The sequence below is a fragment of the Vulpes vulpes genome, chromosome 9, assembly GCF_048418805.1.
Source record: "Vulpes vulpes isolate BD-2025 chromosome 9, VulVul3, whole genome shotgun sequence".
Taxonomy (NCBI): Eukaryota; Metazoa; Chordata; class Mammalia; order Carnivora; family Canidae; genus Vulpes; species Vulpes vulpes.
In genome coordinates this window covers 74,107,792-74,129,536 of record NC_132788.1, presented here as the reverse complement: position 1 = coordinate 74,129,536, position 21,745 = coordinate 74,107,792, and the positions used below count along the sequence as shown (strand labels likewise).

The window sequence follows — 21,745 nt, the reverse complement described above, 5'->3', positions numbered from 1 at the left end:
TTCACAACCAAACACACACTCGTGATCCTAGGCTCTCAGTATAAGCATCTCTTATGCCCAGTTAATGGGAAAAATAATCATTAACCAGTTTCATTTCTCTATAGGCTCATTTTTGGAAAGGATTCATTGAATAGCTTTAGTCCCTACTTATAAATGATATTCGATAAATACTACTGAACAAACATAAGGCACATGAAACCAAAATGACAAAAATAGAGACAGAACATTCGTTCGCTGCCCCTGAAGGTCCTACCATCGAATACAGACACCGGTCAAAGGACAGTGTGCGTGACAAACATAAAGCGATTCTGAGGACTAATTCTACTTTTTGGCTTTTCCGTTTAAACACAGTCACCTAAACACCATAACTTTCTTAAACACGTAATGAGAATTATGAATACAACGGCTGCAAGAAACGTGCCGGCTGCTTTCCCATTCTGTGAGGAAGGGGCACCCAGTGCAGTGGACTCGAAAAAAGCCAAAACTCATGTAAACATTCGGCAAGTAACAAATCCATCTGTGGTGCTCAAACAGGAGAACAGGCACGTCACGTGGTACTGTGTCATAAAAGGTGAAAAGAATGGGACATCTGTAGCTTTTACCAAAGGTCTTAACACCTGGACTGTGTGTACCGAATGAGCAATAGTGAAAAAATAAAATCCCTGCAGGTTAGCACAGCCCGCAAAGAAATATATGGTAGAGTTTTCTGGAGGGTTTTGAACATAGGTAGCAAATGGAAATAAACACGAAGCCAGGAGAGAGCAGAGAGGGGGCTTACCAGGCTTGACAAATGACACCGTGATTCACACCCACTGCTGGGCTGTCTCTAATAAGCCACAGAGGAAGCAGCCAATCTCAGCTAATTACCAGATAAAAATGTATTGTAAGGGTTCTAATTAGGAGACGCGGACGGAGGTGATCTAATGATTAAATGCTGCATTCGAGTGACCCTACCATCAATGTGCAGTGGTGCAAGATGTCACTGGAATATTTTGTAGAAACAGTAATTTTACTTCGAGGAGGGGAGGCAGTAATATTTGTAATGATGGCTGTGAGGTAAACTAATTAAAAGACAGTTCCTACAGGAAGAGGGTGGCTGAGAGCAGCTGTGGCCATTCCACAACCAAGTGCCAAGTCTCAATAGAGGAACGGCAGTCAAGTGGAAAATTTCTGCCTGACCTCTGCCCTTGCTATTAATTTGCAGGAAAACTAATGACACATATACATATTCCCACAAAATTGTTCTAATTGCTAATTTGCCAAAGGAGCCCAGATTCCAAATTAAACATGACTGTAGTCTGTGAGGGAAGGAAGAACAAAAAGCCGTAAACTCCAAACAGAGGGTGCTTCGCCTCTCGGAATCATTTGAAGGCTGAACCAACAAGTTAATGAAATGTCAACCTTGTCAACTGCTATAGAAGTTTGTTAACTTTTAAACTTTTGTTTGATGATCACATGCTTGTCTTGAGGAAAAACCATCTTCAGGGAGGAGGGTCACGAGGGAAAGATAAGATGGAGCATGGGGAAGGGTTCAAAACAGGCTCTGTGTTCAAACCAAACCTGCTCTTCTAATTAAGGTCTCTCTGAGAACAGTGGATTCAAAAAAAAAAGAAAAAAAAAAAAGAAAGAAAGAAAAAGAAAAAAAAGAAAATTAATTACAGACTTAGAACGGAAGAACAGATCGGGACTGGTGTGGGTTTTGCTGTAATCTTGAAATATTCATCTTAATTGTAAACTATTAAATCTTAATATAATCATCAATTAGAAATGAAAGCATATGTGCTTCATGTTTCTGATTGTAGTTAAGGTTTTAAAAGATAATTTTTTTTTTTTTTCCGGGGCATGGAGCAGGAAGGGATCGGACTGGGAGGGTTTCTTTTCCTATTTTTCTTATTGTGTGTATTTTCTATTTAAAAAGAAGTTGCTATGTTTGGAAAAGTTAGTAACTCTGATATTTTCTACATGGCAAGTTTCCGTCATGTGATGATTTCGGCAAAGATAATCGCTTTGAGGGTCTGGCCAGAAGTTACATTCTTCTATCACTTAAGATTGCTGCAGGGTTTTCTTTTGTAAATCTCCGGGTGCCCTTAACCACCGTCTCCCCCATCCCTACCCCAGCTCACTTCCAGAAAGACTGTCCTGGGGACTGTACCCGTCCCAACTGCTAGGACCCTGTCAGCCGCCTCGTATTCTGCTGAGTCCTTTTGTAAAAGATTAATCTTTAGTTTTTAAACAGTAACCTCCTCTCTTCTTTTAAAGATGATGAGTCACTCACATTTTTAAAAAATAAACAAAGCGCTGATGTAAACCCCGGACAGAAACAGACTTGTCGTAAGTATTCCCATAAGAACTCATTTTTATTTTTGTTTGTGCTCTTGCCTCACATGAAAACAGATTCTGAGAACAAAAGACAAACCTGAAACCCAAACACTGGGGCACCTCGCTGCTTAGTAGGGACTTTGAGGCTCACAGAACTCGTTTTTCTGCTCTTGGCTTCACTGCCCTGAGCGGGCTGGAGGCCTGCTTGAACGTTTCTAGACGTGAATTGGGGGCGTTCAGAGGTGGCCGGCCTTTCTGAGGGTATCGGGCAGCGAACGGGAACATGTGGAATGGGGCTGGGGGTGTGGTGGTGGTGGCTGGGGCGGGGGGGGGGGGCTTCATGAGAAACACTACAGAAAAACAGCTTGTGTGTACTGTGCTAGAGAATCGTTTATGACTGCCTATGATTGTTTCTCTAGGCCTCAAGCAAGGCTGCAAGCAGCCCAAAGGATCAGCCATTGCTTTAAGAGTTAAAAGACCCTTTTTATAGAGGGGGGACACTTTGTTTTTATAGCAGCTAAAAACTATTTCGAAACAGTCCTAATTGCTATGGTTGGAGGAAAAGAGAATGCGTAAAAAGGAAAATGTAATACTGCATTTCGCTTCAAATATCCAAGTTCCTGTAAGCGTTTTATAACATTTTCATAAAGAAGGATATACTACCTATGCTATAATTACTTGCCCACCAAATCTGTAGGAATGTGGTTTTTCCAGGATCAGGAGTTGTTTTCTGGTGTGCAGGAATACCCCGAAGCAAGGCGCACCTCTCATGTACTCCGGCATTATAAAATACGCTTTATAGGATTTTCCTGACATTATGATAGGGAAGTCTTCTTAAAAAATCCTTAACAGCTTAATAAAGTCATGACACAGACATGCTTCTTTTCGTTGTTATTGTTTTGTCCTCTGAGTTACGCTTCCCTCCAAGGAAATAGCTCAGCAAATTCTCCATGGAGCAAGCATGGGGACACGAACCCCCAGCAATACACTTTGGTGTTTACTTTGAGAATGTTACCGTGTTTGGAACCAAAGAATATCCATTAGTCTCATGAGGATCATTTACTCCTGTCTGATTTTTTGCTTCTCTTCACACGGAAAAGAGAATAATCTTTTAAAACTCAAAATATAGTCAATTTGGCCCTTCTCAACATATGTCAAGAAAGGCTTTTCCCATTGTGCATCCCCAACTGCTAAAATATACAGCTGCTCTGGGAAACTTTTACATATCTTTTCCATGCAGGGCCCAGTCTTCACAAAATTAAAAGCTTACAAATAAATTCAAAACCAGAAAGCCTTGTTTATCTGATGCTGGCTGGTCCTTTGCTTCCTCTACACTGGTCCTTGTGACATGCCTTCCTCTCCCCACTGCCTTCCTCAGAGACCCACAGACACACGCACCTCCTCTGAACCCAAGGAAAGACTCACAGATCTGACTCCCGTCCATTTCTTCCTTTTCATCTCCGACACCACTTCTCCCAGAATCCTATTGACACATGGCATGATCATGTAATGAGTGTGTGTGGTTGTTTGTCCCTCAAGACTCCACAAAGACCTTAGTGGCAGGGATGGGGCTCTCTTGTTTTATTGCTCTGTGTTTTTAGCAGCATACTTAATACATACTTGTTGATAAAACAGCTTGACTCGAAACACAGGAATTCTGTTTCCAAAAATAATGTGCTGTGTGAGTTGTCCTGGGTATGACTATGGAAGCAAAGGTTTTCTTCGATATGAAGTGTCTGAAGGCAAGTGGAGGGGGAGATGTGCTACTGAAAGTATCCAAAGAACAGTAAGGCTCCCCCACACACGTCCCAGTGTGGGATGAGCTTACAGCTGTGCCTAAATACTCAGGACAGTCCTGAGATGAGCATATTCTCCATCTACCCAAATGGGAAGATGAGTTCTACAATAGGGTCCAAGGAATGTGTCTATGAGCTGATATAAGGACAATCCAAGAAGGTTTTGGCAGTTTGTCTGATGCAATGAAATAGGGACTGGTTGGATGACTGGATACAACAAATGACACTTACCACCCAAATGGCATTTAGTGAAAAGCAACGTTTACAGCAAAGCATTCTATCACTTAGTGACTAAGAATTTTAAAATAAACATGAAGTTCCTTTTAAACAGAAATGGAAAAAAGAAAAAACCTCATCAACTTACTGGCAAGGATATAACGTGAAAGTCCCCATCTATGGTTAGATTTGAATCCTGGTGGCTGCTTATTTCAAATCAAAGATTCTAGAAGGATATACTGTGCATTCTATTATTTAAGGTGGAATAAATTAATTACAGGCAAAAAGGAATATTTTGCACCTTAGAATCGATCATCAGATAGCTCTGTATCCCTAAAGTTGAAAGAATCAAGGGTCCGCTAAATGTGTATGCCTCCCCCCCTTTTTTGGCAAGGAAAGTAAAAATTTATGCAAAACACTACACGTCTACCTTTTATAATTAATTTCCCAATGCCTCACCTATACATATTTTAATAATTCCTGATTTATAAGATGGTATCTATAATAAAATTTTCTATTTTCCAATAAATGAAAAGAAGGTAGGTTCACTCCGGCAACAGAGTGTCACACAATATCTGCTTGTCAGGCACCAATTTTTACTTCTTACATGTAAGTTAAAGGATAAGGAATTTATAATGCTGCCTGTGAAGGGAACCACTTTTCATACACAAATGTGATCTTTTTTTTTTCAAAGGGTAATACAACAGTACATTTACATAAACTAATCCAAACAATCTATGTATTTGACAATGGCAAACCTCACACAGACGGCCTATTGTTGGTTTACATCTTGGAGTTCTTTATATTGGCTTGTAGCGCTGCTCTAGCTGTCAAAGGTTTGACTTGGACACTAAATAAATGGTTATAGAAGTGCTGTGCAGCGATATTGGACTTCTTTGCAAAAGAAAACCTGCTGTGTATGAATTCAAAAGCTATTAATTTTTCAGTCAAAAATATTCGTGCCTATTTCTTTTAATAAAGAAATACTGTGCTGAGCTACTAAGAGATAATGTTGACTAGTGGTAGAGAATTTTCAATAGAACAGTTAAAAATAAATTTAGTAGGAGGTCCCCTTCAAAGTTATAATTTTCTAGAATGTAAAACATTTTTTTTTTTTAATACTAATCAAGACAAACCTTCCTTCCCTGTGCCTTTCCCCCATGACTGCTTTTCCCTGTTTACTGGCTGCTTCACACTGGTCCTCATGGAGATTCCCAACGATCCTTTTGTGGCCTATGTAGGTTTACCTGTATGGCGCTTCCTGCCAACACCTGGCCCCATCACTTACTGAGCACCCCATGGGGTCTCACAACTCCACTTTCATACCTCCTCCTCCCAAGGAGCCCCATGATACAACATGAGTCCATCCTAGACCAGAGTCTGGAGTCCGCACATTATTCTATCCACTGCTTTTAATCCATGGAGGAAGTAGGAGATAATCTCTTTCTCTCTCTCATTATTAGGTTTAAAGACTCAGATTCCTCATCCTGGGAAAAAAAAATCCCATCTCAAACAAAGCAGTGTGACCAGAGTTCAGAAGGTAATCGATTCCCCTAGCAATTGGCTGTGCCCACTGGAGAACTCCATTAAGTGATTTCCAGGTCTTACCAACTTGCTTTAGCTGGGCTCCTATTATTCCCAAGGACCCTCCTTAAAAGGAGGGAGGGGCTGATGAAGGCAGTACAAACAGCACAGCTGACTACTGTGGATTCACAATATCAAACGGCCTAGGTTTTTGTTTCCCTTTCTTTTTGGTAGCCTACACATTCAGTCCTCTAGCCATTTACTGCAAAACACATGGAAACTAAGGGTTCTTTCCTAGTAAAAATGGATGCGCAAAGTGTTTAATGATTTTATGTCCTATATCTCAGTAATGTGTTCTGTTTCAGACATTAATTTTGTCTGCCAACTGCATCTTGGCAGGCTACCATATTTGCTGGGTTAATAGTCTGACTCCGTTTTATTTCTATCACCATAAATCATACATATATGGGTGTATGTTTGCTTTATTTATAGAAAAAAATCAGTCAAAACAGATAAACCAATACTTTGCCATTACGCTGCATCATTGCATATTGATTAAAATTGCTGGTACTAACTATAGATTGTCAACGCTCAATTAATTTTCACACAGTGACTCCAAGCAAAATCAAATAAAGGCAGTGTACCTTTAAATTTTACAAATCTTAAAAATCAAGAAGCACAGCACTCTCTCCATTTTGAATAATCAGTGGAAGCTACAAGGAGATTTTTAGAAATATAAGTATATGAGAAATACAACTGTTAAAGCGATCAATTTATAGCAAGGAATGAGGCCCAAGACAGGATTTGGGGTTTAGAAACCATCCTTCTGCTTCGATATTAACTGTCTGTGCTTGGATGGCACTCTTCAAGGTTAAGGAAAAGGGAACAAGGCAGGAAGTAGGAGATTCCTAAAAGTTAAATGCAATTTCAGTGAACCGTGTTTGATCTCCCACCTGAAAAAAACGAGTAATATTCACTTCTGTCTAACAACCACTGGATGCCCTCCACAATTTTAGCCTCCAATTATTCCAAGAGTGTGTTTTCTGTTTCTTTCCTCTAGACTGGACTAGCCCTCACTCTGTTTCTCGTACCCGCTGTCTCATGGCTAACCCAGGCTGAAATGCCCTCTTCCTTTGACTCCATGGTCTGATTGTCTTTTGCAGAGCAAAACAGAGCATTTGGAAAGATTTTTTTCTCCCCCTTCCCAGTGACCTATCATAATATATTTTTATACCCTGCTACAGCACCAGTCATCTGTCTTGAAGAGCTAGTTGTTGGGCCTCATGGCTAGGGCTCTGTATCATCCTCTATCTTCTTAAGTGCCCTGCACACTGCTCTCTTCATAAAAGATACCCAGAAACAGTCAGCTCAACTCAGATCCTTCAATACTGACAGCTGCCAGAGGAGGCTGTCCTGCCTCCTACACTTGAGGTGGGGAAGCAGAGAAAAGATACTGTAGGGTTTTGTCCCCTTGGTGTAGAGCTTAGTACTTACGGGCTGAGGGGCGGCTTTGGGTTCGGTAGACTTCACGTGCAGATGGGTCATCATGGCTTGCAGGCGCTCTTTGTCTTTTGCAAGCTAGTGGGGGAAGGAAATGCTCTGTTATTTCTTTGAATACAGATGCATTACTATTTTAACATCCAAAATGATACATATTCCAAATTAAACTATAGCACCATTGCACATGACAAAATCTTTTTCATTGCTTAATCGTTTTGAAATCTACACAGCCATTGCCAAACTCGAAGTAACTGGAGGTGTCAGTGTGAGATTTCTCAACACAAGATGCATTAGCTTTTAACTGGGAAGTTCTAGACCTGCTGGCACCAAGGAGTCCCATGTAACACAGACAGCTAAAAGACAAAAACGTGAATCATGCCTATTAGCCAATCTTATTCATGAGGAAGCCAAAGGAAAACGAGTGAGGTAGCTAAAAACTCATAAAATTCATCTTTTGTGGTTGTGGAAAAGCTCTTAGACACATGGATACATTTATGCAGAATTAACTTCTAACTAACTTTAACAGGTAGGCATAGATCAGCACCGTGCTGGTGAGCAATACTGGCAGGGCCTGCATGGGGCTCCAGGAGATGGCAAGTTCTCACATCCAAAGGAATGCAGAATAAGCTTAATCATTCAGTTATTCAATGTATGAGTACCTACTATGTGTTGATCTCATCTTAAAAAAAGTTAAGTCCTCTCATTGCACAAAAAGTTATCTTCTGAAGGCATACAAGCTCCTAGTCAGATATACGTTGTAGGCACTCAGAATATTACTTACTGGATTATACTTTATGTTTGCCCTGAACTGTTTTAACCTAATGATATTTTTGATAATTCAAGACAGCTGGGTACAGGGGAGACAAAATCTAGGTAGTTTTGCCACAAGCATCTTTGCCACCAGCATCTTTGCCACCAGCATTTTTGGCACATAACTCATCGGCCATAAGACAATTTTACCATAAAAGATACAATCATGACAAATGAGGGAGGGGCATTCCTGAAAAAGGATAAAATGAAACAAAAAATGAGTAACAAAACAAAAAGCCTTCTCCTGTGAATAAAAAACATTTGAATTCATTCAAAATGTACAGTGTGGAATGATGGCCATATAGCACAAGTAACGGGTTTTATTTTGTGGACTATACTGAAGCACTTCTTCAGAGTATCGTTACTTTTTCATGTCCCTGTTCGGGCGCCAAAAAAAAAAAAAAAAAAAAAAAAGAGTATCGTTACTTTTTTTTTTTCTTACTCTCATTCACCCTCATTCAGCACTGCACGTTTTCTTTTATCAAAAAAATTTCCTCCTTCATTATGAGAGGTATCAGTTTCTAAATACCAGGATACATGTTTGTAACTGAGCTCTGTATGGCACTGTGAAAGCCTTCTACACTGTTGCTTGTTCTTGGCATATGGTCACATGTCCACTGAGAGGTGTTCCAAAGTTCTATGGGACATGTAGGTTGGAAACTGTGCCACGGTATACACCATTATGAGGGCCAAGATTTATATAATATAAAAATGGAAGTACTGTGTCAATGGAGAAATGAAATTAAACTGTCAAACCATATTGTCAGTTATTATTATTTTTTTAATCTCTTAGGGCCAAATTGCCTTTGGACAATTAGTTCTGTGGTACAAATGACTGTGGCAAAGAGGTCTATGGCAAAGATGCTTATGGTGAAACTGACAGACATGATAATAAATACCTCTGTAAAGTCAGTGGGGAGTAGATCTCCAAAAGATAAAGGTAGAGTTAAGAGAAGAGCTGTGGAATTTGGGGGAAATGAAGAGATTAATGAATGGGTGAGTGACAGAAAGAGAGAGAGAGAGAGAGAGAGACACTGAGAGAGTCTTAGATCAGCACTTTTATAGACCATTTGTCCAATATAATGCCTTTCAACTGAGGAAGGGCTCATTTCTTCTATGTCACATAATTAACCTTAAGTCTTCAAATTATCAAGTTGAAGCACTTGGCTGGCTTAGTTGGTACAGTGTGTGACTCTTGATCTTAGGGTTGTGCATTTGAGCCCCACAGTGGGTATAGAGATTGCTTTTTAAAAAAAGGATTTATCTACCTACCTACCTATCTACATGTTTATTATTTGAGGGGGTGTAGAGTAAGAGAGTGCAAGCAGGGGAAGGGGCAGAGGGAGATAGAGAGGGAAAGAATCTCAAGCAGACTCCCACTGAGCACAGGAGCCTGATGGTGATCTCAATCACACAGCCCTGAGATCGTGGCCTGAGCTGAAACCAAGAGTCAGAGGCTCAATGGACTGAGCCACCCAGGTGCCCCTAAAATAAAATCTTTTTTTAAAACTTATTTATTTTTAAAATATATTTTATTTATTTATTCATGAGACACACACAGAGAGGCAGAGACACAGGCAGCGGGAGAAGCAGGCTCCCTGCGGGGAGCCCAATGTGGGACTCGATCCCAGGACCCTAGGATCACAACCTGCGCTAAAGGCAGAGTCTCAACCACTGAGCCACCCAGGTGCCCCTCAAAAATATAATCTTAAAAAAAAGAAATACGAGTCTTTTGTAAGCTGAATTATTCCAAAATAGAAGTCAAATAAGACATTTTCAAATCAAGGTGTTTTCCAAGGGGAAGGAGTGTCTCAGTAGTTGGGAAAAGACAGAGGAAAGGGAAAAGGTAGGAAAGCAAGAGAGAAAAAGCTCTCGGCTTATCCCTGGCTGGATGACTCAGTCTCAAGCCATATCACATTTGATTTTTTTTCCTTTTTATTCCCTTGTGGTACAGGGAGGAATAAATTAGGAAGAAAAAAAGCCTTACAGTGTTAGCATTTATCTTTCAACAAACAGGAAATGAAAATGATACCATATTAGGAGCCACTTTACGTTATTCATCCTCTGTGCTTTAGTAAGTTATTGAACGGCCAAACTAAAAGATGCTCTGAACACATAATGCCAAAGGAATTTAGTTTTCCAAAGTGGCTCGGTTAGAACAATTAAAATGTTAGCAATGGCATTTTTCAACAGTTATTTGTATTTCTGTAGATTTTTTTTTAACTGTGTTTTAAGTTTTTTGATGTTAGGACCAAAATATTCTTAGAATTTTAAATAATGTTTTGTCTTAAAAGTTATCATGGGGCAGAAGGCATGAAGGCATATCTATTATTCTTTTTAAAAACAAGTACTCTGCTGCACTAAACATTACAAGTTAAAGGGTGAGAGGTGATATTTACTTAAGAGTCTGATGAATATTAATTGTGATTTAATTTGGGGGTAAATATTGTTGATGCAGCAATTAACCAACAGAGGAGAAGGGAATCCAAATTCCCAGCATCAAAAGGAATCATCACCTCTATATTCCATTCAGATGTCTACTGTGCTGACCTTTTACTGGTCAAATGTAGTAACACCATGTTGCAAACACACACCTAGAGTTTGTACACACACCCACATCCATAAATCTTGGAGGTTACTGCCAAGGGAGACAATTTCTCACTTTTCCATGGGAATATTAACGTAGAATTCATTGTCCATTTTGAGAATTACCCCGGGTCCTTATTTTGCCTTGCACTCAATTCTACCATCCTAGTTCTGCTTTTTATTTTTTTAACAAATGATGTGCAAGGTTACAGAAAAAAGACAAAAATCCAAGTTTCTGTTTCTGTTTGATGGGTGCTAACTAGAACTTACTATATTCTTGGATGGGTTCTGAATTTTCACCATCAGTGAGCTGATCACCTCTAACACAAACCCTTTTAACAATTAAAGGGGGGAAAAACACCTGCCAAATTTACTTCTTGTTGTTTTAGGCAAAAAAGGCTAATATTTCACACCTATTAAAACCATATCCTCTCTCTGCAGGGGCTGGGCTGTATTGCATTTTTAATATTCACTGGCCCTTCGAAAAGCTTTCTGATTCTTTATTACTTTTTATGCCATCATTCCATGAGCTCAGCATCCCTATCCATTTTCACGGCATCCTTTCATTATTATAATATGACAATACAAACATTTAATATTAGCAAGTATATATTCCAGCATTTCCTCATAAACTGAATCCCATGAAAAGCAAAGAAAAGGAGGATGAGAAATGTACACCAAAGGTCAACTAAAAATTTGGTTGGCAAATTAAAACAATCTCTTATGTTGTGCTCTCAGAAATTACTCTCTAAATGCTTTCCTGGTGGATACAGGGGGTGGGTATCTGGTATAAAAAGAATGCCAACGGGCCAAACAGCTGAGGGGCCCTGCTCGTACAGTGTTTGCTTCTTAGCAGGTTGCTGCTCAATTTTGGAGACAGCAGATTGAAAATGGATGGAGGTCGTGGGCACCACAATCAGAATACACTGGATTCAAATTCTGGCTCTATGACTCTGAGCACATTATGTAACCTTTTTAAGTATTTAGTTTCTTCTTCTAAATATGGAATAATAATCTCTGAACTCTGAAGGGTTGTTTTGAGGATTAGATAAGTTCTTGCACATAACAGGCGTAGCACAGAGCCTTTTAGCACTTTATGGATGCTCAAAAATATCTAACTTTCTTTAAAGCAAAGTTAGATCAGTCTAGTCTATTTAGACGTCTACTGGTTGACTGTATGCTTGGAACCCAGGTCCATGTAACAGGAGTTCTGTGTAGTTTGCAGGTGGCTTAGATTGGGAGATAATTTTGATGTTTTGAAGGATGAAATTGTAGGAAAGATGAAGCCCATTGCTTATGGATTTATTTCCTTGACTCTCACTGTCTGTTTCCCTCATCCTAGGCAAATGCTTTTTCTCCCCTTGGCTGATATAGGTCATCCCCTCTTCTATTAGCCATGGCCTCAAATGGTGTTTTAGCCGGTCCTGGCTGTGAAAGACTGGAACGTGTGTATCACTCCGGACACACTGATAACCGCCCAAGGCGAGGAGCTCCATTCAAGGTCTTCAAAGATAAAAACTGAGGAGATTAAACTCATTCTTTTAGCAGAGAAAAGGGAACATGGTTTTAGGTTCATTTAACATAATCACTTTATATGTTGTCTGGAGGACTAATCATTTTAAGCCCAATTTGGCGGTTCTCACTTGTGAGAAACAAAATCTGAAACAAATGAAGGATTCTGGATGCGTAAAAATGCTAGAATTACCAAGAACAGATGAGAAGAAAGGACCAAGTCACTCACTTGATTTCACAGAAGCAAAGACTGTTGTGGCTACTTCAAATCCTCTAAGTCCTACTCTTAGATTCTATAGTTGGGGAAACTGAGGCTCAATCGGTGAACTTACTCAAGATCATGGAGCTGGGAAGGGGCAGAGATGAAACTAGAATTCCAGCTACAGGATGCCTGACTATCAGATGCACCTGGGATGCTAAATGCAAACACAGATCTTTGCCACTCTTCCCATCTGCTATACTGAACCACTGATGCAGAACCTCCAGGCAGGGTGAGATGAGGAGTTTCAGCAGCCACTCGACTGAGGGGCAGGGAAGTTGGGCTCATTCCTGTACAATGATGATCCCAAATTTAACTGACTGTGGTCTCACCCAAACCTGCTAAGCCCAATATGGCAAGCGAGGGAATGTGGGAGTAAAAGTTTTAATAAGGACCCCAACATGTCCGGGATTAATGCACTAGTTTTGGGAGACAAGACTCCTGTCCACAGACTGAGGAAGTCCTGACAGTGGCTGTCTCATTTTATATACAATGATGATCCAAACAGAACTGACTGAGGCAGAGCTCATCCAGTTCCATGGGTCTCTACCATACATAGGATCAAAAGAAGAAAAACAAGGGAAAAAAAAAAAAACCAAAAAACAAAATAGCGACTTAGAAGGAGGGAAAATGAAAATCTTCTACCTAACTGAGTAGTTACCAGAGTTCTTTTTGACCCACTGTATCAAGCTATGGTCATTCACATGCCTTCAAAGCTCAGCACCAGTGAAAACTTATAAATGATTTCTTTAACACAACCACAGCTCTCAGGTGGGAGGCAACCTATGGCTCATTTCACCCCAATGGAAGAATTTCCCTACTTTTATTGTATTCTATCACCATCTTAACATTCCTTACGTGTTATTATTAAAGACTCTCTTGACATTTAAAGCAGACGCACACTAATACTCAGTCATAGTCTAGGAATTCTAATGCTCCCAGAGTTAAGCAGGATTTTAAATTATGAAAAATAAGTGTCTTGGTTTTCAAAGAGGGAACGTGGAAGTGAGAAACCCAGAGAACCCCTCTTCTTTTTCTTGGCTCCAGTCACAAAGCAGTGACAATATGCAGCGATGATGCCATTAGAACTTCTTCCCCCGCATGGTCTGAGCTTACTCAGGGAGAGTCCAGGAGGTTCTGTGAGGCCACTGCTGTGAAGAACGGTCCTGAGTATTGCCTTCAGTGGCGTTAGAGGGGCCCAAAGTGGGACACATCACAGATAATATATTTGCAAAAGTCCAGGAAGCTAGTGTGATTACAAACAGTAATGCTAATGGTAGAGTGATCACACGTTAAGTCCCTACAGTTATTGATCTGTGTTAGGCTTAATGTCTCCCTCTGCTATTGAAACTTGTACACTTTTCTCCCTGCTGACATTTTCTTGGAGCTCACAGTTCCTGGTGCAGATGATTTAGAGAACTTCCAAGGGGTTCCTATGTCACTAAGTTCCACCCTTGTCTAGCTGCCATGGATTGCTGAGGAGGGAGCTCCAAGCGGCAGAGAAAGGCATGGCCTCACAAGGCAGGTTTTAAACCCAGTGATCTGCAATGCCTTGGGGTAATACACAGAACCTCAATGAGCCATGATGACCCTGCATGAAAAGTGCCAGGTGGCAGCGCCATACAAAAGGAGGTGTGAGCTGCACAGGCTGGGCTAGAATCTCAGGCCTTTGGCTTTGAACAAGTGAATTAGACCTTGTAAACTTCGGTTTCCTCATCTGTGAGAGGAGAGGCACAGAGAATTGTTTCTGACTCAAAAAGCCAATAACTGTGAAGGTCATCAGTGACTTAGTAACACCTTTTCAAAGGAGAAGAAAGGCACATGCTCATTAGATGTTTGATGTATACTGATTTCCAAAAGTTCTGTTTTTCCTTTAAGAAAATGACTCTTAGGATTGAGGACACAGGGAAGTATCTACTCACAGGTGGGTTGTGAGGAGTCAATGAAGTTAGGGGTATGAAACACCTAGGACTGCCTTGGCATCTAGTAGGAAATCAATAACTACCCTTTCAAATGGCTTCCCAGGTCCTTTATAAATTACAAGCAGAACAGGAGGCATTAGACAGCTCTCTTCCAAAGCCAATGGATGCAAAGTAATCATCAGGGTGAACAACTCATTCCCCTTTGCCAGGTACTTTCCCAGTTTCGAAACTGGAAATCCCAAGTCTCAGGAAAGCAAACTGTGAAGACTGGACATCCCACTTCTTGAGGAACAGAGAGATGATTTCAAGAACGAACATACATTCTTCCACTATCCTCCCTCATACTACGATCAAGGCAAATCCTTCAATGGCTCTTTCCTCCTGGAATGTACTTGCTCCTGCCCCTTCCCAGGTCAGCTCCACAATGACTCCTGTGCTTCCTCTGAGAAACTCTGCCTGGTGTGGAATTAAAGACGTGCTAGTCTTCCCTCACTGCCAGGCTGCACAGTACAGGAAGGAAGAGGCTGCCTTGCTTATCTGCATCCAGTGCTCAGAACACAATAGGTGCTTGATAAATAGTGACTAAATGGAATCAAATTATTAAAGACAAAAGGTCCCACCCCATCACTCCCACCCTCCTGCCTGGTCAAACCTCCATTGGTTTGGTTGGCTCTTTTTCCTCTTGGCTGCTTTCAATATTCACTTTAAAGGGTCTGTAGGCTGAGGGACTGCAGGAATCCTGTCCTGAGCCCTGTCCCCTGACACATGCTGAGCTGTGGACGTGAGGAAACATCGGGTCTCCAGTGCTTTTTTTCTTCACTCAAAACCCATCTTCATACCCAGGGAGGATGTTCTGACAACTGAGCAAGGTCACATGATCATTAAAACCAACATATATCTAGTCAGAAAAATTTATCTATGCCATGAATGTCTCAGCTCTCTGAAGAGGGAAATCTGTCAGAAGACTTTTCCTTATCTGTTAAATTAGATGCTTTTCCTTTTTCCCAGGGTGGAATTCTGACCTAGTCACTAAGATAACTTTTGTGCCATCTCATTCACAGCTTAATGGTTGAGATAATTCATAAGCATTTCCCACCCAAGTGAACCTGGCCAACTAGGTAACTAGGTTAATATGAATATTTAAATCCCTCAGGCCATCCTGGCCGGTGCTCGAGTATCAAGGAAGCTTCAGGTGCTCCCTTATACTCCTGCCCATGGCATCTGGGTGGGCAAACTATTTCCACATCCTGTGTCTTCAGCTCCTCTATCTTCTGTGTCTATGTGTGTATGTGTGTGTATGTGTGCAAGCAACATGCACATGCACATTTCATGACCTATAAAACACCGTGCATATTGATTGTGGGAACATCATCCCCCTCCAGCTCTAACCTATCCTCTTGTCTGCACAGCATCCAGAAGACTGTCAAAAGAAAGCATCTAACAGATAAAATCCTAAAATATATTCCCTTACCTCAAACAGTCATGTTCTGCACCCAAATGATTACCATGATGTCCGTCTACCTTGATGTTAGGTACTTATGTGTACAGTGCAAGCAGTGCACACAAAGTCTCTACAATGTTGGGCTTCCAGGTAACAGATGGAGTTAACCACCATTGAGTCCACTGCTACGATGTCAAAAATTACAACTGTCTTTGTAACAGTGAAATGTGGTTAGAAATATTCAGAAAGGCTAAGAATGCCACTAAGATGTCTTTTCAACCCCTCTTTCCTCTGAGACCAGTAATGGGAGGTAACATGAGACATCAATTAACCATTTTGTTAATAAGTTCCACATAATGGGTCCACTAATAGGAAAACATGCATTACATATTGTGGTAACTTCCCACAAAAATAAAAACAATACGCATGCATCTTATACACGATGTTGACAGAATGGGCCTGAGTCAGACTTCATGGCCATCATCGTGATTTCTGCCTTCTCGCCCTAACTCTTAACGTTGGAATCGTGAAGGCTTTTTGTGTGACTCCAGTATAGCGTTATGCAGATATAGCACCAAGAAAGGAAGCATCTCTAGCCACGATCCCCTTGTTTTCCACCTAATTCTTGAGGAGAGGTTCATTGGAGGTAAGAAACACAAGGGCCTTCTGTTTTGGGTCAGAGTGAAGGGTTCTGGGGTTTAGATCCGTGGGACTAGAAATGGACATCATTCATGTGGGTTTCATTCATAATGGTCATGTCTGGTGCTAGCTGACAACACCCTACAGGATTCTCCTATGGAACCCTTTCACAGTGATGCTCCAGGGTAGACATAATGAACCTCCACTGATCTATGATGTAAGCTCCATTTTGAGCTTATTGGGTTTGTTTTTCTAATGGGGGCACACATGTGACTGTGCTCGCAGATGTAAATGCCAGGGACCTAAAGTGCTGTGCAGAGAAGGGTCTTGAGAGTCTGGCTGGTAGGGAGAGACTGCTCCTCCAACAATATAGAGATCACCGCTGGGGAACTTACTGTTGCATCTTTGATGGCTCTCTCCTGCAGTGCTAAGTTGTGCAACTGTTTCTCAAATTCAAGTTAATGAATGGTAATTCTATAATATACTTGGAGGTTCAGGTACTTCCTGGTCTGGGGAATGCCTCCTTTAAGGCAAACAGAAGTATTCACGGGGATGGTCATGCCCAGGGCATCCTCTCTAGAGGAGGTGATGATTCATCAGTGTGCTGTGCAGAGAATGGGGGGATGATGCCTATGAGCAATGAGAGAGAGGCTGTTCAAGCATGAGAACACCTCTTCAAACTCTTCTGGGCCGCTGCAGGGACCTGGTTTCCCCAATAATTCAGGTTCTATGGGCACAGCAATTGTTCGTTAAGTCAATTAAAAAGTGCATTTTAGACACGGGTACAAGAAATGGCAAATGTGACAGTACAGACATGGAAATGTTGAACACAAGAGGAAGAGGAAGTCCACAATGAGTACAGCTGGTGGGTTGAAGTGTACCTTGTCTCACACTGTCCCACCTGTGCCAGTCTGCCACCCAGAGACACTCCATCTTAATCTTGACCTCTCAGTTCTGGCTCAGGGTGAGGGTTCTTTAATAACTAAAAACAGTTAACATGTTCTTATATATTTCATCTGCTTGGACAATATCTAATGGATAAAATTGCTTTGGCTTGGGTTCCTTTCTAGCACTGAAACTCTCTTTTGAGCATGCTTCTGGTGTTTTCAGGAACCCATCAGTGTCAGCTAGCACTACCCAAGAAGAGGATAGCAGCACTGGAAAATTATTTATCTACAATCTGTTTTTCCTTTAAAATATAAGAACCAGGAAGGCAACCTTAACCATTTAGCTCACCTTTGCCACCCTTTTACTGGCTTCGGCTAAGTTCCTGCTATGTTACAGGCTCTGGATAATGTGTGCTAAACGAACTGGTAAAATAAACAGATAAACAAATGAATACCCATCAGCCTGCTTTCCACGATCCCCAAGATGGACAAATACTTGTTACGTGAAGCTGCCGTTGGGGAAACCTGACCAGTGCGGTGACTAGAATGGTTTCAGACACCACAGTGAAGAAGGAAGAGGTAAGAAGGGGTTAGGAGACATTTAGATAGCCCAGAACCTAAGGGGAAAAGTTGCTGTTACATAATGTGATGCAAATGGGTTTTCTGAATTCTCTGGAGCAGAGGTTGTTTGGCAAACTTTTTAAGAGCCAGCCAGACAGTAAATATTTTTAGCCTTGCATGCCACAGGGACTCTTTTGCAACTACTCGACTCTTCTGTTTGAGTGCAGAAGCAGCCATTAGCCATAGCCATAGATAATGTGTCAATGAATGCGCATGGCCATGTTCTAATACAACTTTATGTATGGACACTGAATTCTGAATTTCACATAATTCATTCTTATTTTGATTCTCTACCCCCTAAATTATTCAAAATGTGAAAACCTTTGTTAGCTCTTGGGATTTGGCTCATAATCTGCAGTTTGGCAACTCTTGCTCTTCACAAGCATTATGCTATCACCTTAACTCCCTTGGCCTCTGAAGAAACCAAATCCTTTAGAGTGAGCCTGTCCCTTCCTTCGTTAAAGCAAACTCTCAAGCAAAAATATTACTAGGAATATTACGGGTAAATACTATATAGTAACTTCTGGCCAGATGATCTTCTTTGATTCCTATCACAAGTTGAAAACCCTGCTTTCAGTTTGATTTAGGGCTGAAGAATAAAAGGAAATCTATGAATAAATGAAATCCAAAATAATCAAAGAATCCTTCTAATAGTCTGCAATGCTCCTAGGCCACACCCATCAAAAAATAACATAAAAGCTTCCAGCAGAGAACCACTTAACTTACTGATGGTCTAACTCCTTTCCTTCTCTTGCCAGCTCTTGGGGAGAGTGAGGAATAATGAATAAAGCAGATAATCAGTTCCTCAGTATTGAACAACAGCCCCACACTCAAATCTGGAGTCCGGAACACCTACTTGGGCAAACTGTGACACTCTGAAAAACACTTTATTCCAACCGAATGTTAAGAATTTATCAACTAAATAAATGCAGGAACTTGAATCACTTTATAACCACTAATACATAAAGATTTAGGTAGCAAGAGCCATAAAGTTGTTCTGTTGAAACCAATTTCTCAAGGGCTAACTACACATCAATCAGAAGTGAACTTTGGGGGTGAGTTAAATGACACTACTGTTTTCCTTCTGAATAAACATGCTAAATTTAAAGATGTTTCCAAAGACTTACATAAAAATTTGGGGATTTTATGATGTGCCCTTTGCCTGTATGAATATTTTACTGTTCTAATAAGTTCATATCTGTAGTCTGAATGAAAAAATATTAACTAGCTAAAGAAAATAACTTTTGAGACAATCTTACTAAAAAAATGTAATTTGTCATATAAGATGCTAACTAATTAAAAAAAATCCTTTCTATCCTGAAAAGTCACAACAAAAAGTTTAAGTATGTTTTGGCTGATTTTTCTCTGCAACTATTTGAAGCTGTAAATGACTTAACTCAGTAAAATTCCAAATGTAATTATCTTCTGTACTTAGCCTAGGGCTCTCCATATATCTCAGCATTGCTGTCTTGCATACAAAATAGGCTTTTCGATGGCTGGTAACAATATAATGTACAACATTGTTTTAATTTCCCCTAGTCGGCTAACCTCTTGCCTACACTAAACCAGCTAGAGGAAGAAGCCACAGTGAGTCATCAAGCACTCAAAAGCATTTTGGAACTCGGTTGCATAAATGGGGTTTGCAGGGTCAGGCTTTCGCAATTGTACATTTTAATAATCTCCATTTCTGACCCAATTTTTACTTTTAGAAACTAATTTTCTATTAATTATACCAAGAATGGAATTATTGTTAAAATATGGTGGTTCATCAACAAGTGACATCAAGAAGTAGAACCCACATTAAAAAGTGCCCCCCATTCCTCACAACTATGATCCACAGGGAAATAGGCAGAAGTTTATTTTCTAGAGTTACAAAATACACTCCACATGGCCCAATGGATTGCCAAATACTAGGTTTTATAATATATATATGTGTGTGTGTATATATATATGTATATAAAAATATGTATACATATTATATATTATATATCTGAATACATGTTTGCAGGTGTGTGCATGTGTGTGCATATTTAATGTGTATGCACTGAACTCTTGTCTCAGTGACTGAGAGAAAAGGTGACAAATTAACATGAGGAATAAATCGACATGTGGCTTCTACGTTAACTTTTGACAGTGTGTGTGTGTGTTTGTGTGTACTTGCTGCTGACACTCGAGTGTGCTTTTCACTCCCATCCATTCTCTCTCAATCTCTCTCCCTGGCTCCTCTCCCTAACTCCAGGTTACCGATATTGGCAACTCAAGGGACTCACATCAACAACAGATAAGGTGCAAGTTTTTTTTTTAACTTCGAACATTTTCCATTTGCAGGAGAAGACACAGAGGAGGGAAAGTGAGAGAGAGAGAGAAAGAGAGAGAGGGAGAGAGAGAGAGAGAGATGGAAAGCTCACAGAGGTAGCGGGGCGTTCGAGGCATACACAGAGATGCACAGAACTTTGAAACATCTGAGCAGCAGCTCCAAAGAAGGAGCTGAAGGTGAACCTTCCCCAAGAGTGAAAAAGAAAAGAAAGAAAGGACAACAACAAGTTTTGGACCTTCCATTCAATAATGAGTACACAGGAACTCATTTCAGAACACTACAGAAATTTGGAATTTGAGGAATACTGAGGTAATATTAAAAATAAATTTGGTTTTACCTGTAGCTCTAACTGCTGTACAACCTGCATTTGTACTCTACATTGAGCTGTACTTCTATCGTCCAGCGCATGCTCACTGTTGAGATGTCTGCAACAATACATAGAAAATCATTAAGTGAAATGGAGAAACAAAAAAAGAAAAATATAAGTTACCAGGATGTTTAAGCATCAACTAGTTGGGTCTAGTTCGCAGTGGACAGTCCATTTGTGAACAGCCTGCACTTCTCCATCCCCACCACTGAATACTGGCATTACACGTAATTTAGTACACTGTTATCACCGAAATAAAAGTCTTCCAGGAAGAAGTTCTGCAGGGCATCTAGAGATAACCATTTACACATAAATAAAAGGAAATTTCAGCAATTAAGTCGAGGTGGACATTTAAGACCCCCTCGATGGGTAGATATCTAAGAAAGGGACAGCCAGGGATCTCTGGAGAGTTCAGAAGCCTAATTTGTCAGGGTCTGGATAGGAGCGTTTGTTCACAAGAACACGGGTTTTATGTAACTGATGACACACCCTTATGCTGAAATGCATTAACGTGAATGTCAGAAACGGCAAAGGGTGGAAAAGCAACTTTAAACACACAAAATCTGAAGCATGAACCTACACATGCAAATTATGTACCATGGAGAGGGAACAAAATGCAGACAATTATTTAAAAGGAAAACTCTGCCTGGGTTCTTCACTGTTAATGGTCTGGATATCCAGTTTATAGATGATTCAGGCCACATGCTGTGTATGCCTGTCTTGTGGTCCTTTTACTATTTATTATAGATTTTCCAACAGGGAAAAGGCTAACAAATTGAAATTTCAATCACTTTTACCATACGCAAGAGCTCTGGTAATCAGAGGGCTGAATCAAAGCCTAAAATTTTAAAAATGAAAATTCCTGTATCCTTATAACTCAGTTCTTTCCTATTAGTGTAAAGAGAGATTCATCTCCAATTCTATGAAGAACATTTTCTTGACATTTAGGCCCAAACAAAATTTGCACTTAAGGTAAAATTATCACATGCTCTAACGACAACATCAACCACAACAATGAGAGGGATAGCC

General features: G+C 40.4%; 1 protein-coding gene and 1 long non-coding RNA gene across 36 annotated transcripts in view; one reads left to right on the top strand and one right to left on the bottom strand.

Moving 5' to 3' along the window:
* FOXP1 (forkhead box P1) overlaps positions 1 to 21,745 on the bottom strand; it is a 581,289-nt gene that overhangs the window by 22,300 nt on the left and 537,244 nt on the right. For all 35 annotated transcript variants that reach the window (XM_025984809.2, XM_025984867.2, XM_025984848.2 and 32 more), the window contains 2 exons: positions 20,687 to 20,774; positions 7,350 to 7,433 (listed from right to left, as the gene is read on the bottom strand). In XM_025984809.2, coding sequence (XP_025840594.1) covers positions 7,350 to 7,433; positions 20,687 to 20,774 — 172 coding nt within the window. The remainder of the gene's footprint in view (positions 1 to 7,349; positions 7,434 to 20,686; positions 20,775 to 21,745) is intronic.
* LOC140593913 (uncharacterized) overlaps positions 2,286 to 21,745 on the top strand; it is a 39,505-nt gene continuing 20,045 nt past the window's right edge. The window contains exons 1-2 of the long non-coding RNA XR_011994339.1: positions 2,286 to 2,331; positions 17,809 to 17,990. This is a non-coding gene — a long non-coding RNA (uncharacterized lncRNA). The remainder of the gene's footprint in view (positions 2,332 to 17,808; positions 17,991 to 21,745) is intronic.